At 26.8% G+C, this 13170-nt stretch overlaps 1 protein-coding gene across 4 annotated transcripts; it reads left to right on the top strand.

Moving 5' to 3' along the window:
• Window positions 1-3788: 3788 nt before the first annotated feature.
• On the top strand, window positions 3789-11686 carry LOC137837796 (3-hydroxyisobutyryl-CoA hydrolase 1). 4 transcript variants are annotated; one of them, XM_068646926.2, is made up of 14 exons: window positions 3789-3864; window positions 4659-4739; window positions 5147-5215; window positions 5851-5914; window positions 6068-6147; window positions 6242-6325; window positions 8860-8944; window positions 9310-9395; window positions 9526-9647; window positions 9738-9798; window positions 9903-10001; window positions 10256-10357; window positions 11309-11350; window positions 11453-11686. In XM_068646926.2, the coding sequence occupies exons 1-14, from the start codon at window positions 3826-3828 to the stop codon at window positions 11582-11584; spliced, it is 1146 nt and encodes a 381-aa protein (XP_068503027.1). In that variant the 5' UTR covers window positions 3789-3825; the 3' UTR covers window positions 11585-11686. The 4 variants fall into 4 exon arrangements, with proteins under 4 accessions (XP_068503027.1, XP_068503029.1, XP_068503028.1 ...); XM_068646928.2 differs by lacking the exon at window positions 4659-4739 and having other exon boundaries at window positions 3790-3864; XM_068646927.2 differs by lacking the exon at window positions 5147-5215 and having other exon boundaries at window positions 3797-3864.
• Window positions 11687-13170: the final 1484 nt, after the last annotated feature.

Raw genomic sequence — 13170 nt, 5'->3', positions numbered from 1 at the left:
CAAAGATATTTTAATGGTTAACATCTAGATTTTTTAGCGTAAATATGGAATTCATGATTCTTGAAGTGAGATCAAGTTTGGAAAAGGGGTTTATTTGATTGAGAAAAGGATCAGGAACGTCAGCTTCTTCAAGTGCTTCAAAGCATGCAACTCATCTCGGATAAGGAAGATTGTTGGTTTTGGAAAGACAACACATGTCATATGGGTTCTCAGTTAGTTTGGCATATAATATATTAAGGGGTCCTTGTAAAAGGGAGTGTTCTTCTTTGTTTTCTTCTTTTTGAAAGATCAGGTTTTGCCTTCAGCTTTATTCATTACTTGCTGGGTAACTCAATCGCTTCTAAGACTAACTTGGTTAGACGAGGGGTTGAAGTTGGTAGTACATACTCTTCTATGTGTGGGGAAGAAGGGGAGACAACAACACATCTACTTTTTGAATGTAGAATTGTTTGGTTAGTTTGGAATCAGTGTTATGAGTGGCTTGGGGTGACGTCAGTTGATCATATATAATGATTCTATTTCACATTTATTGCATTTTAAATTGTGCAATGTTCCAACCTTTGTAAATATTGTTTGGGAAGTGTTTAGATTACAGTTATCGATGAGATTTTGGAGACATAGGAATAAACACTTCTTTAAAGGAGGAATGCTTGATTATTTTGAGATCTTTTCATTGGTTCAACTAAAGGTTTGGTCTTGGTAAACATGTAAATGTGCTTCTGCTTGTTTTATTTTTTCCGATTGATGTCTTGATCCGTTGACTTGTTTGTGTTTTATCAAGAGTCTTTCATAGTTTTGAGTTTGTGGTTTTTGTAGTGTTTTCTTTAACTGCCCATATTGGTTTTGAGTTAACAATTTTTGATGAGTTTTAGAATCTCTTTTTTGAAAGGAGTTGTTTTGTAAAAAGGTTGATCACCCATGAACACATGTTCATATTATTTTTTTTCTTGCTCATAAAAAAAAATACTCTCAATGTATCCAATAAAATAATAAATTATTTTGAGAGGAGATAATAAAGAAGAAATAAAGTAATAACACTAGAAAACCATTAAATAAAAATTAATTTTGAAATTAAAAAATAATTAATTGTTATATTGACTAAATTAGATATTATTTTAGAAATTAAAAAATTATTATTATCTAAATTAATTTAAATTTTTAAATTCACATATAATTATTTATTTATTAAGGTTTGATTGTAGTTCTTTTTAGGATGTTGGATACATGACAACAATTACATGGATTCCATGATACAATATTTTTTTTGGGGATCAATATAACATATCTATATCACGGGATATGTACTAAAAGAGAAATTAAAACTACTAAAAAAGACCTTAAAATCTTGAACAAATACAACTTTGGAGACATTAACCAGAAGAAACAAGAAATCATCATGAAAATAAGAGAACTATATTTAAGGGATGGAGATACCGATTTAAGTGAAGAGCAAAAGAAAAGAAAGACAAAAGATAATTTTTTGCTAAATTAAAAAAAAAATTAAACAGGAGAGATTTCAAAAACAGAAATCAAACGATAATACTACTAAAAAATTATTAAATAAAAATTAATTTTATAAAAGAAAATAATAATTACTATATTAACTAAATTAAATACTATTTTATAAATTAAAAAAATTATTGATATCTAAATTAATTTATAATATTAATAAATAATTTTTAAATTAATATCTAATTAATTACTAAAATTTTAGTTATTAATTATTTAAATATATATAAAGTACTACAAATTTCAAATCCTAAATCATATAAGACTATCGAACTTATACAAAGAATTTTTTTATAATTTTTGGTATAACCAATAATAACAATAAAAAAGGAGTAGATTTTATGATAAAGTTTATATCTATTAAACAATTGTTCTCCTTTAATCTTTTAATTGCTAGTATATTTTTTATTTTTTTTCTAATATATATATCGAAATAAATCATGGACAGTATGTTTATTTATGTCATGACTTATATAAGATTTAATATATTGTTAGATTTTTTTAGTTTAGTTTTTTCTGGTGGTACACGTATTTTTTGGATTATAACTTATATTTTTTATGTTTATATTAACTTAGAATTTTTAGTATTTATGATATTAAGCAGTTTCATTGGTATAATAGACTCTCAGCTAGTCTGTTCTTAGAATTCTTTATGAATAGGTATAATCTATCTATGTATCGTTTGTGTTAACACATGGGTTTTGGTCTAGTCCCTCCATATTTTTGTTTTTTCTTTTTTTTTAAATAATATTTTTTTTTCATGTGATGACAGATGATTGTTGTTACTTGAGGTGTCAGCTTAGCTGAGATGTCAAGTTGCATAATGATGCCTAACACGAAAACTTTATAAAAAAAAAATATTAAGCAGTTTCAAATATTTTTGTTGTGATAACTTTAGTCACTTAAATTATCATGGCTAAAATGAAAAACCATATCATTAACCATGAGACTATATTAAGAAAAAAAACAATTTGATTTAAATAATTATATTTTAGTAATTGTTAATAGTCATAGATTTTCCGACTTATAAATTGTCCCAATCATTTTAATGTAATCAAATATATTAGTGACTGAATAAACCAAATTCAGTCGCTAGCAACTGAATATAATAATTTCCATGACTAAAAGATCTTTTCCAAATTTGGTTGTTAATTGAGATAACATAATTGTAAAGTATTTAGTGACGTTGTCGCTAAATTTGTATCAAATAATAAAAAATTTGGTATGGTCGGAAAATTAGATTTGTATGATCTTGAATTTAAAATAATTTTAAAAACAATCAAGATATATTTTACTTTAAAAGATCTATGAAATAAATGATTGTTTTTTCTTCTTAAGGTAATATGTTTAATTTTTTTTATCTATTTATGATTATAGAATGTTAAAAAGTTAAAAAGAATGAAATTGTTTTTTATTAAAAATAAAAAAAAATAAACAAATAAGAGTATTTAAGAAATATTTCAATCTTATAAAAATAAACCTATATAAAATTAATTAAATGAAGTTAGAAATAAACCAAATCTAGTTAATCATTCTTAAATTACATCCATTCTCATAAAAAAAAGTTAATTTCAAAATATTTTTTTATTAGCAATAAACAATAAATTAAATATGGATCACTTCGAGTAATCTAACCTGATACATATCCTGATAACCCTCATTATCACAACACCAACTCTATAACTATATGACAAAATTATATCACTTAATCAATCTCATACAAACCAATGGATCAAGACACCAATCAGAATAGGAAAAAAATTAAGAATGTGACTTAGAAGTAATCCAAGACCAAACTTTTAATTGAATCATAACAAACATTTCTAAACAATCAATCATCCTCCCTTTGAAAATGGCATTATTCATGTGCTTTCAAATCTCGTTAACTACTATAATCCAAATTGTTCACCGAACATCATTAACAGAATTAGAAGCGTTACACAACTTGAATAGTAAGTTAGACCGTGAGAGTTTTAAAAATTGTATAAGAGTTATGACATTCTTGAAATATCTCTTTAATTCATTTTTTTTTTGATAAAAAATTAATAAAAAAACTTTGAACAGTGTACTTCCCATCTCAGCTATATATTTTAACTTCTTTCTTCTTTCTTCTTTGGTTTTCTTGAATTTTTCTTACCTCTTGGGTTTTGTTTTTTATATCACATGTATCTTTCACTTAATATAATAATTTTTTGGCCTTCTGAAGCTAATAGAGAGGTTTATAATAACATTGGTGAGATTTATAAATAGAGAGGTTTTATTGAGCTCAATTCGTGTGCCCCCTTTTCAAAACCCTCTTACTCTCAATTCATATTCATGGCTCCAACTCTCAATTTTGATAGGGAGCAAAATCAGGTTTTCCTTCTTCTTCTTTTCAATTATATCTTTTTTATTATTTCAAGTAAATTTTAATTATTACATGAATGTTTGATAAATGACATACCACGTTAATCAACCTTCAAATTTATATTATATTCCAATTTTACTAATATAATTTATCTGTTATAAAATGAGATGAAATATGGTTAGATAAAAATATATATATTTTTATCGTCATTTTTATCAAATTGATTAGGTTAATTATTTTTTCATTCCTTTTAATTACGGTCTTCATCGTATCTTTTAACCCCTAACCACATACAAGTTATGCAAGATGAGATTTTCTGATAATATAATACCGCTATAAAAATACTTTGGACAGTGATATAAATGCAAAGAATAATTAAACTTACCACATCATTACAAGAAATATTCATCTTAGTATTTCCAAAAAAGTTGCATAAAAATTAAAAGACAGACATCAAATCATACTCGTTATTGTTATCGATCATCCATTATATAATTTCACATACGATCAATGTAAGAAAAACGGTTTTAAAAGGTTGAGTTAAACTTAAAATTTACTTCTTAATACTCTATAAGTCATTTACATTCAATCATAATAAAAAATTGTAGACTTATCACACCTCACCGTGAAATCCTCCATTATATAATCTTATGTACAAACAATCTTAGATTGAGATAAACTTAAGTTTAATTTTTAATTTAGAATATGTAACATGTGGATATGAAAAGGAATGGTTTAATAATGAATTGATTATATGAAGCTCTTTATGATATATTATTGCATGACTAACTTCCTTGTATAGGTTCTTTTCACTGGAAATTCTTGTGTGAAGGTAGTGACACTAAACAGACCTCAAAAGCTAAACAGTCTTAACCATGAAATGGTAAGTTAATAAAACCAATTCTTAATTGCCTTTAATATAAATTACTTCAATTACTTTGTGACCACTCTTTTTAAAATTACTAGGTCGTAGGAAGGTTAATTAATTAAGTGTCATTCTTTTTAATCAATAAGAAAAAATATACTATATTTAGAATATTCCAACCCGTAAATACTTATACATGCAAAATATATAACAAACATTGTTTAGGAGGTCAAATGATTTAAATTTTAATGATGAGTTCCAAAGATAGGTATCTGTTAATTAACAACGAAATAATGTTAAAAAAAATTAAATTAAGAGAAATACGTTCTATTGTTCAAGAATATTATTTTATTGGCAAAGAGAAAACTTTATATATATGATTTTTTTTTCCAAGTATGACAACGGATTTTATTTTTGTTTTGCAGATTTGTCAAATAAAAAGTAATTTAGAGTTGTATGAGAACGACCCTTTAGTTCAACTTGTGATATTGAAGGTAAATTAAGCAAACCAGATGTCGGAGAATTTTTCTAATAATATTTCATTATAAAAAAATATTAAATAAAAAATAATTTTAAAGATTAAAATAATTAATTTTTATTTGATTAAATTAGATATATTATAATAAATTAAAAAATTATTAATATTTAAAATAATTTATATTATTAATAAATAGTTTTTAAATTAGTATCGAATTATTAGCTATCAAATTTTTAATTACTAATTATATTACATTCTAAATTAATTTCTGTTAGTTTATAATATAAAATATTAGTAATTACAATTTTAATAACTAATTTAGATATCTATTCAAAAATTATTTTATAAATTTTTATTAATAATAAAATTTATTTTATATACTAATAATTTTTAATTTTTAAAATAATATATAATTTAGTCTTTTGTCTTTAAACTTGATTTTTTTTTAGTGATTGATGGATTTAGAATCAAAACAAATGAACAAAATTTGCAGTTTTTTTTTAAAAATTTATACATTTGAGCTAATTACAGATTTTTTTTTTTCTAGAATGAACTACCTTTTAATTAAATATATACATTATTAGTTTATGTATAATAAACTTCCATTATCATTGAAGCAGTAATTATCCTTTGTTTTTCGGTGTTAACTAGGGTAATGGAAAAGCTTTTTGTGCTGGAGGTGATGTGGTATCACTGATTACTTCTTCATTAGTAGGTACAACTTGTCCAAAACTACCAAAATTTATAAGAAAAATTTCCCAATCCAAAATATTTGAAGAACATGTTGAGTTAATGATTTTGAAGCCAAGTTGATGGATAAGCTAACTATGGTTCCCTTTATAATATTTATCTACATATGTGAATCTAGGACACTGGACCTATGCAGCTAGCTTTTACAAGAAAGAGCTTATTCTGGACCATTTGGTTGCAACCTATAAAAAGCCTACAGTGAGTTTGCTAAGTTGCAAATACCTTCTTGTTACAATATTCTCCATCTTTGTTACATATTTGGGTAACTTTGTTTGAATGATTTTGGAATCAGGTCTCTCTTATCAATGGAATAGTGATGGGAGGAGGAGCAGGTCTCTCTATGCCCACAAGGTTTAGGGTTGTGACTGAAAAAGCAGTAAGTTTCTCCACAACTCGATTTAGTCCATAGTTTGGTTCAATTTTAACTCTTTAAACATGCTTTTATGTTGTGTCGTGGATGGAAAAACAACATAACAAGCCACAACAGACGTTACATTTAATACAAAGAAGACTATAACATTATACTTACTCATCTTTTTGACAATTTATCACATGTGGAAGTTCTTAAATAAGCACTCTCCATTAAAAAATGTCGAGCTTATGGCATAGCCTTAATGCGTCGTAATTCTTCTAATATATATACTCCATCCCCCACCAAAGTATTTTCAATTTTATTGTATTGTCAACTTAGACAATATAGATATTAGTTTCACCTAGTTGAATGTATCTTTTCTTCCTTCCTGGATAGAGTAGTCCCCTAGCTCGTCTATAAAATTATCCAGTTGGCCTCTCTGCCACTCAAATCGCTCTCTGTGTCATTATAGCTTCCACCCCCTACCTCCCCCACAACATAGAATCATCTTCCTTAAACTACTCTTTTTATTGCGTGAGTTTGCCTAGAACTGATTATCAATAAGAGATCTCTCACTCGCCCAATTATCTTCCTAAAACTTGATTTGATTTTCATTTCCTCTAGACCAAGCTATATATTATTAAACCAATTGTGATTTTTTTTTTCTTTCCTTAAGTCGACTCGAGCTTATGTTCTTTATACTATCTAAACTTCTCTAGGATCCATATTTTGAGTCTAAGACTTCTTTCCACAACCCATGTATTTTTGTCCTCGATCTCCACTTCCATTTTCTTAATAGGACTAGACTAAATGTATCTATATCTTTTATCTCGTAGCCCACTTCTTACTTTAGATTTACACATATCTCCGCATTTACTCCATACAACTTTCTTATTACTATGCCTCTAGCCCCAAACAAAATCTCTCCGAATTTTTAGATTTCAATCTAGATTTTTAAAAGGACTTTAAACATTGACATAAAAATCAAGGGTACAACTATGATAACTGACATTATCAATGTTACTCTACCAGCAAAGGTCATGTTTTTGCCAAGGTCATGTTTTTGCCTTTCCACTGCTCAAGCCTTTTTTTTTTTTATGTTTTGTAGCATGCAAATCCAAAAGTGACTTTTTTTGTGTGATTTGACCTAACCATAACACCAAAATATGTGATGGTATGGACATTTAACTACAATAAGGCACTAAAAATGTGTCCAATGTGATGATCTACTCCAATTCCACCTAGTTTAGTTTTGTAAAAATTTTCCCTTAGCCCTAATGTTAATTAAAAAATGCAAAGAATGCTCTTTATAACCATTAAATTTTGTGTAGAAGAGTCTCGTCTGCAAACTACAACATATTTACCTCTACTCCCCTACTCCACTAGCTCCTAAAAGCCATGTAACCTACTTATGTCTCTAACCTACCTAACTAGGCCTACTAGGCCCTCGACCATAATCAGAAATAAGAACAGGGTTAGAGGATCTCCTTGTCTAATCCCTCTAGATTAAATAAATTGGTTCGTAGGACGCCCCTTTACCAAAATAAATATATATACAAATTTCATACACCCCTTAACCCACATGATCCATTTTTTCCAAAAGCCTAATCTCTCGAACATATAATACAAAAACCAACTTGAAATGAACACCTTCTCAAAATCAACTCTAACTATGACTCTCCTATGCTTCTTTCTCCTAATTTCATCTACCACCACGTTTGTCACCACAACAATGTCCAATAACTCTCTACCTGTACTAAAAGTGGATTATTTATGATCTATAACTTCGTGAATTAGCTTTTTCAATCTATTTGATAATATTTTTTATATTATCTTATACATAACCCATTAAAGATATAACTCTCTAATCATTTAAGTCCTCTTGATGATTTTCTACCTTAGGGCAGGTCACTTGCCTATAAAAGTTATGTTATGCTTTGAACACATCCTCCTTTATGATTTGCCAAGCAAATTTTATAAAGCTAAAGTTGAACCCATTGGACCCAAGGTTTTTACTACTCTCACAATCCTACACAACCTTTTTGATTTATAGTCAAATTGTTTCAGGTCTGCACAAAATAGTTTCTTATTATTTCTGGATACGTCATCCAGGCCAACATCATCTTTTGTGTTAAAATCCGTATTAGATTCTCATACATTGACTGATCTAAAAGGCTTCGTAGCTTTGTGAAACACTCCCTCACCCATAATTGTATAAGGATCCCCAACATCTTATCCCCTCTAGTGATTTTTATTAGTCCACAGGGTAATTGATTTGAAAACAACTTGTAAACCACTCACAATGTTCCTTAATAATCTTGCTATTTTTTTTTATCAGCAAATAATAATCTCGTTGTTGTTTGCATCTTCTTCCCTAGAGAGAGTAGAATAGTATTGTCCCCTATGTAGAGACGTTAATGAAGCTCACAAAGCCTAAATATCGGTTTCACTGAAATTATTCAAAATAAGTTTTATGAATCAAAGACTTATGTCACAAAATTAATTTTATTTTAATTTGTTATGAATCCTTCATATTATGTTTTATGTATTATTTGTAGATATTTGCAATGCCAGAGGCATCTATAGGACTTTTTCCAGATGTAGGAGCCAGCTACTTCCTTTCTAGGCTTCTTGGCTACTTTGGTAAGCTGCTTAAATCTCTACCAATATACATCTGTCACTTTTCACTCAAATAAAACATATACACAAAAGGAAAATGTTTTGAAGTAACTTTTTTATATATAAAGAGATATACAAATTTTATATTAATATAATATTATTAATTATTTAATAATATTTAGAATATGTATTGTATTATCTTTTCCCTTTAAAATATATTCTCTGTAAAAAAATGTAATTATTCAAAATATTTCTTTAATTTGGCTAAAAGTTTTCCATTAAGAAATAACATGTATGTTATACAGGATAAACAAATTTATGTTTTTCTTTTCCTTCTTGTGCATTGATATTAATTTGCAGTTTTATGTTTTTGGTTTAATTTTATGGAGGGGAATACCTAGGGTTGACTGGAGCACGATTGGATGGAGCAGAAATAGCAGCATGTGGTTTAGCCACACATTTTGTGCCTTCAATAGTAAAACTATCACTTCTTCCTCAATTATTAATAAACTTTCATAATAAGTTTGACTGTAATTGTTTTTGTAATGTAATCTTTAAGAACTATGAATCCATATAAATAAAATTTTTTTTTTTATGTGCAACAGAAGCTAGAGTCGTTGGAAAATGCCTTACAAGTTCTTAACTCTCCAAATGTTTCAACAATTTCTGCACTGATAAAAACCTTCGCAGAGAAACCAAACGTGAAAGAAGACAGCCCTTTTAGGAGGTAAATCATTCTCTTCAGATTTTGTGTTTTTTGAGAATTGAAACGCATACTGAATTACAAATTAATGGTTTTCATGGTACCAAAAAAAAGATTGGAAGTTATAAACAAATGTTTCTCAAAAGAGACTGTGGAGGAAATAATTGAATCATTGGTAAGTATCTCTGTATCAAGTAAGATAAATTGATCATTTCTTCTTTACAATGTTGAATGCTTAGTATATGATATCATTTTCCATCATATGATAATGTTTTATAGGAACATGAATTACAAATTGGAGCAGAAAAATGGATTACAAATGCATTAAGCTACATGCGTTCATCTTGTCCCACTAGCCTCAAGATATTTCTGAAATCAGTAAGTACAACAAAAATCAACTAGTATTACTCTCATTCTTATTATAATTTTCACATATAATTATTTACTTTTTTTTTTTTACTAAGAAAACAACATGGTGGAATTCCATGATATCTGCATTTTTTACTAAGAACTTTCCGGATTTTACTTTAATTGTTTTCACAAGATCACAATCAAATTCATGTTACATTAATTTTTTATTTTATTTTTACAAATTTTGTAATTTTAATGATAATGATTTTGATGACTGTTAGATTAAGAGAGGCCGGGTAGAAAAGATTGACCAATGTCTTTATAGAGACTATAACATTGCCTGCCACTTCTTCAGAGGAACTTTTGGCAATCATTTCTATGAGGTAAATATTTCCCTATAAAACATTACTTGAGTTCTTGAACAAAATAAATTCAAAGAGTTAAAATAAATATGATTGGGAGGAGAAAGTTTAATAAAAGTGTGTTTAATAAGTTATTTTAGTAATTTATAAACTATTTTGGTCCATTTGAGCTTGATACACAAACTTATCATAAATAATCTTAAATAATTAAATATATCATTTTAAATTTATCAACTAATTCTAATAAACACTTCTAGTTAATAATAATTATTTTGTTTGATAAGTTTTTTTTTATGTACTATAACACGAAAGTAGTTTTTGTCCATAGTTCAAACTTGATACTTTTTGGATATCTATAGTAAGGGAGATATTAAAATAGGTCTTTCTTAATTTTTTTTCTTCCCATGACAAAAAAATTTTCAACGTAAATTATATTATAATATTATAACATCCACGTCAACGATTAGTCTGCATGAAATATTTTAACATCCTAGTACATGTTAAAACTTTGTTTGTCACAAAAAAACTAGTAAAGATTCATTCCAATAATTTTCTTATTACAAGTACTTAGAAAATCTAAAGTTTGTCCTAAAAATAAAAATCAATTTCGTGTAAATAAAAATCAATTTCGTGTAAAAGTACAAGGACAAAAAACATATTTAATCCTATTTTTTAAAACCTTCACCTAATGATTTTATAAGTTTCAATATAACTTCTAACTAGATTATTAACTAGTTTTATCCAACAGATAGATTTATATTCATGGTTAAAATTTCTGTAAATTATTAGAGTTGGAAAGTTGAAATAGTTTTTAAGTGTCATCTCTAAAATAAAGTTAATATATTTCATCACTAATAAATAAAGTTATAATTATTAGGACTATACATTAGTTTTTTCTTCTTCTCTAAATTAGGATATAGAGATTAGTTTTTCATGTTCTAACAATTCTTCTCTTCGATAAAAAAAAAAAAGGGTTCGAGAGCAAAGCTATTCGATAAAGACAACAAGCCCAAGGTACAAGCTAATATCTTATGTTCCATTTCTATGGATATACTTTGAATATTTCTTTTAAACCTATATTGCTTTGGCACTTTCACTTTGTATTGTTGTTTATAGTGGGAGCCTTCGAAACTTGAGCTTGTTGATAAAGAAATGGTGAATCAATACTTTAGGAATATCAATGATGAGGAGTGGGAACCTCTTCGATTTCCTGATAGATCCAATTCCCAAATTGCAAGCAAATTGTAGATTCAAGCTACAAGGTTTAATTGAACTCATTCTTGGTGGTTAGTCAGAAGAACTATTCAAGTAATTTATGAATAAAGTGGACTCCTTTCTTTATTTACATAATTAAGGTAAAATGAATTGAAGTTAAATATTTAAGAGATACTCAAACTCTTGTAAAAAAACATTCAAACTCTTGTAAAAAACATTTATAATACCCTTCATCTATTTATCTAAGCAGTTAATTACCTCTTCAATTTTCAGTACAATAAGAAGATGATAAGAAAAAAAATAGTATATAATGCTACTCGGAGACAACAATATGTAGTGTTACTCTAATTTTTGCCACTAATTTGTAATAGAATTGAAGTATTCTAAAATACTCTACCATTATTTTATGATAAAAAAAAAACTTCTATCATGATGCTATGCATGAGGTCTTAGAAATAGTTTTCACCGTTTGTCATTCGTTTGACTTGGTCACTCGACAATAGCGTGAAGGCTAATTGCACTTGAGTATTGCAAAATATGTATTTTACATTCATATAACAAGTTTTTATAAAAATATTTTACGTGTCACTCAACAATTAATTTCGAGTCTTCATCCATAAATGTGTAATATAAAAAAAAATAGTGGTTTCTAAGATCCTTCACTCTTTTATAATTCCAATTTAGTTGTGAATATAATATTATTCCTCTAAAGTAATGTGATAATATAAGATATGTTAGTGGATCGCCTTTAAGATTAGTCATAATGTGGAATTACTAGTTGCCAACATTTACCATATCACTTTTGTTCTTCCACAATATATTGGGTTGTTCTACACTTTTTGGTTCTTACTCCTCCTAATTCTTTAATTAGATTTTTCAACATTGGTTCATTTCTAACGTATTTAAGGATGATGAGTTTGAGTCTTGTAGCGTTTGAATCTTGTAGAAGTGAATATTTATAATCTATTCAACAACAAAGAACTAATTAATTAAATGAGATATTCATAAATATTCTAACTCTTATACAAAATCATAATGGATAGCTCAATAGATATAATCTTATCAAAATAAACTTTGTCTATATCTAAAATTTTGGTTTAAGACTAAACATAATTTTACAAAACTATCGTATTTTTCACTTACATATTACATTTTATTATATTTCTAGTTTACGTGTGTGTGATTTTCTACAAAAATTACAATATATATTTTAGCACATACATAATATTAAATTAATTTTTCATGTAAAAGAGGTTCAAATTTAACATTTTCACTAATGTCATAATAATAGAAAGAAGGAAAAAAGAGTTTAGGAAAAATAAGTAAAAAATAAAAATTGAATGTTTAGCTACTTAATAAAGTAAAAATGATAAAAAAAAATATTTTTAAAAAATTTATGTAATTTAATAGAAAATAAAGAAAAAGATAAAAATGAATAAAAATAGATAAGGAAAAAGATAGAAATGAATAAAAATAAATTAAAATGATACAGAAATTATAGCATATTTTAAAACTTTCCCCCCCAAACATTGTATTTTATCTTCATCTTCACAACCAAATAAGTCACAAGTAAAATCAAACTTTTATCACTTGAACCCAACCATTACTTTTTTTTTTTA

The sequence above is a fragment of the Phaseolus vulgaris genome, chromosome 4, assembly GCF_051622355.1.
Source record: "Phaseolus vulgaris cultivar YP4 chromosome 4, ASM5162235v1, whole genome shotgun sequence".
Taxonomy (NCBI): Eukaryota; Viridiplantae; Streptophyta; class Magnoliopsida; order Fabales; family Fabaceae; genus Phaseolus; species Phaseolus vulgaris.
The sequence above is the reverse complement of the archived record's forward strand: the minus strand, read 5'-3'. Positions and strand labels throughout refer to the sequence as shown.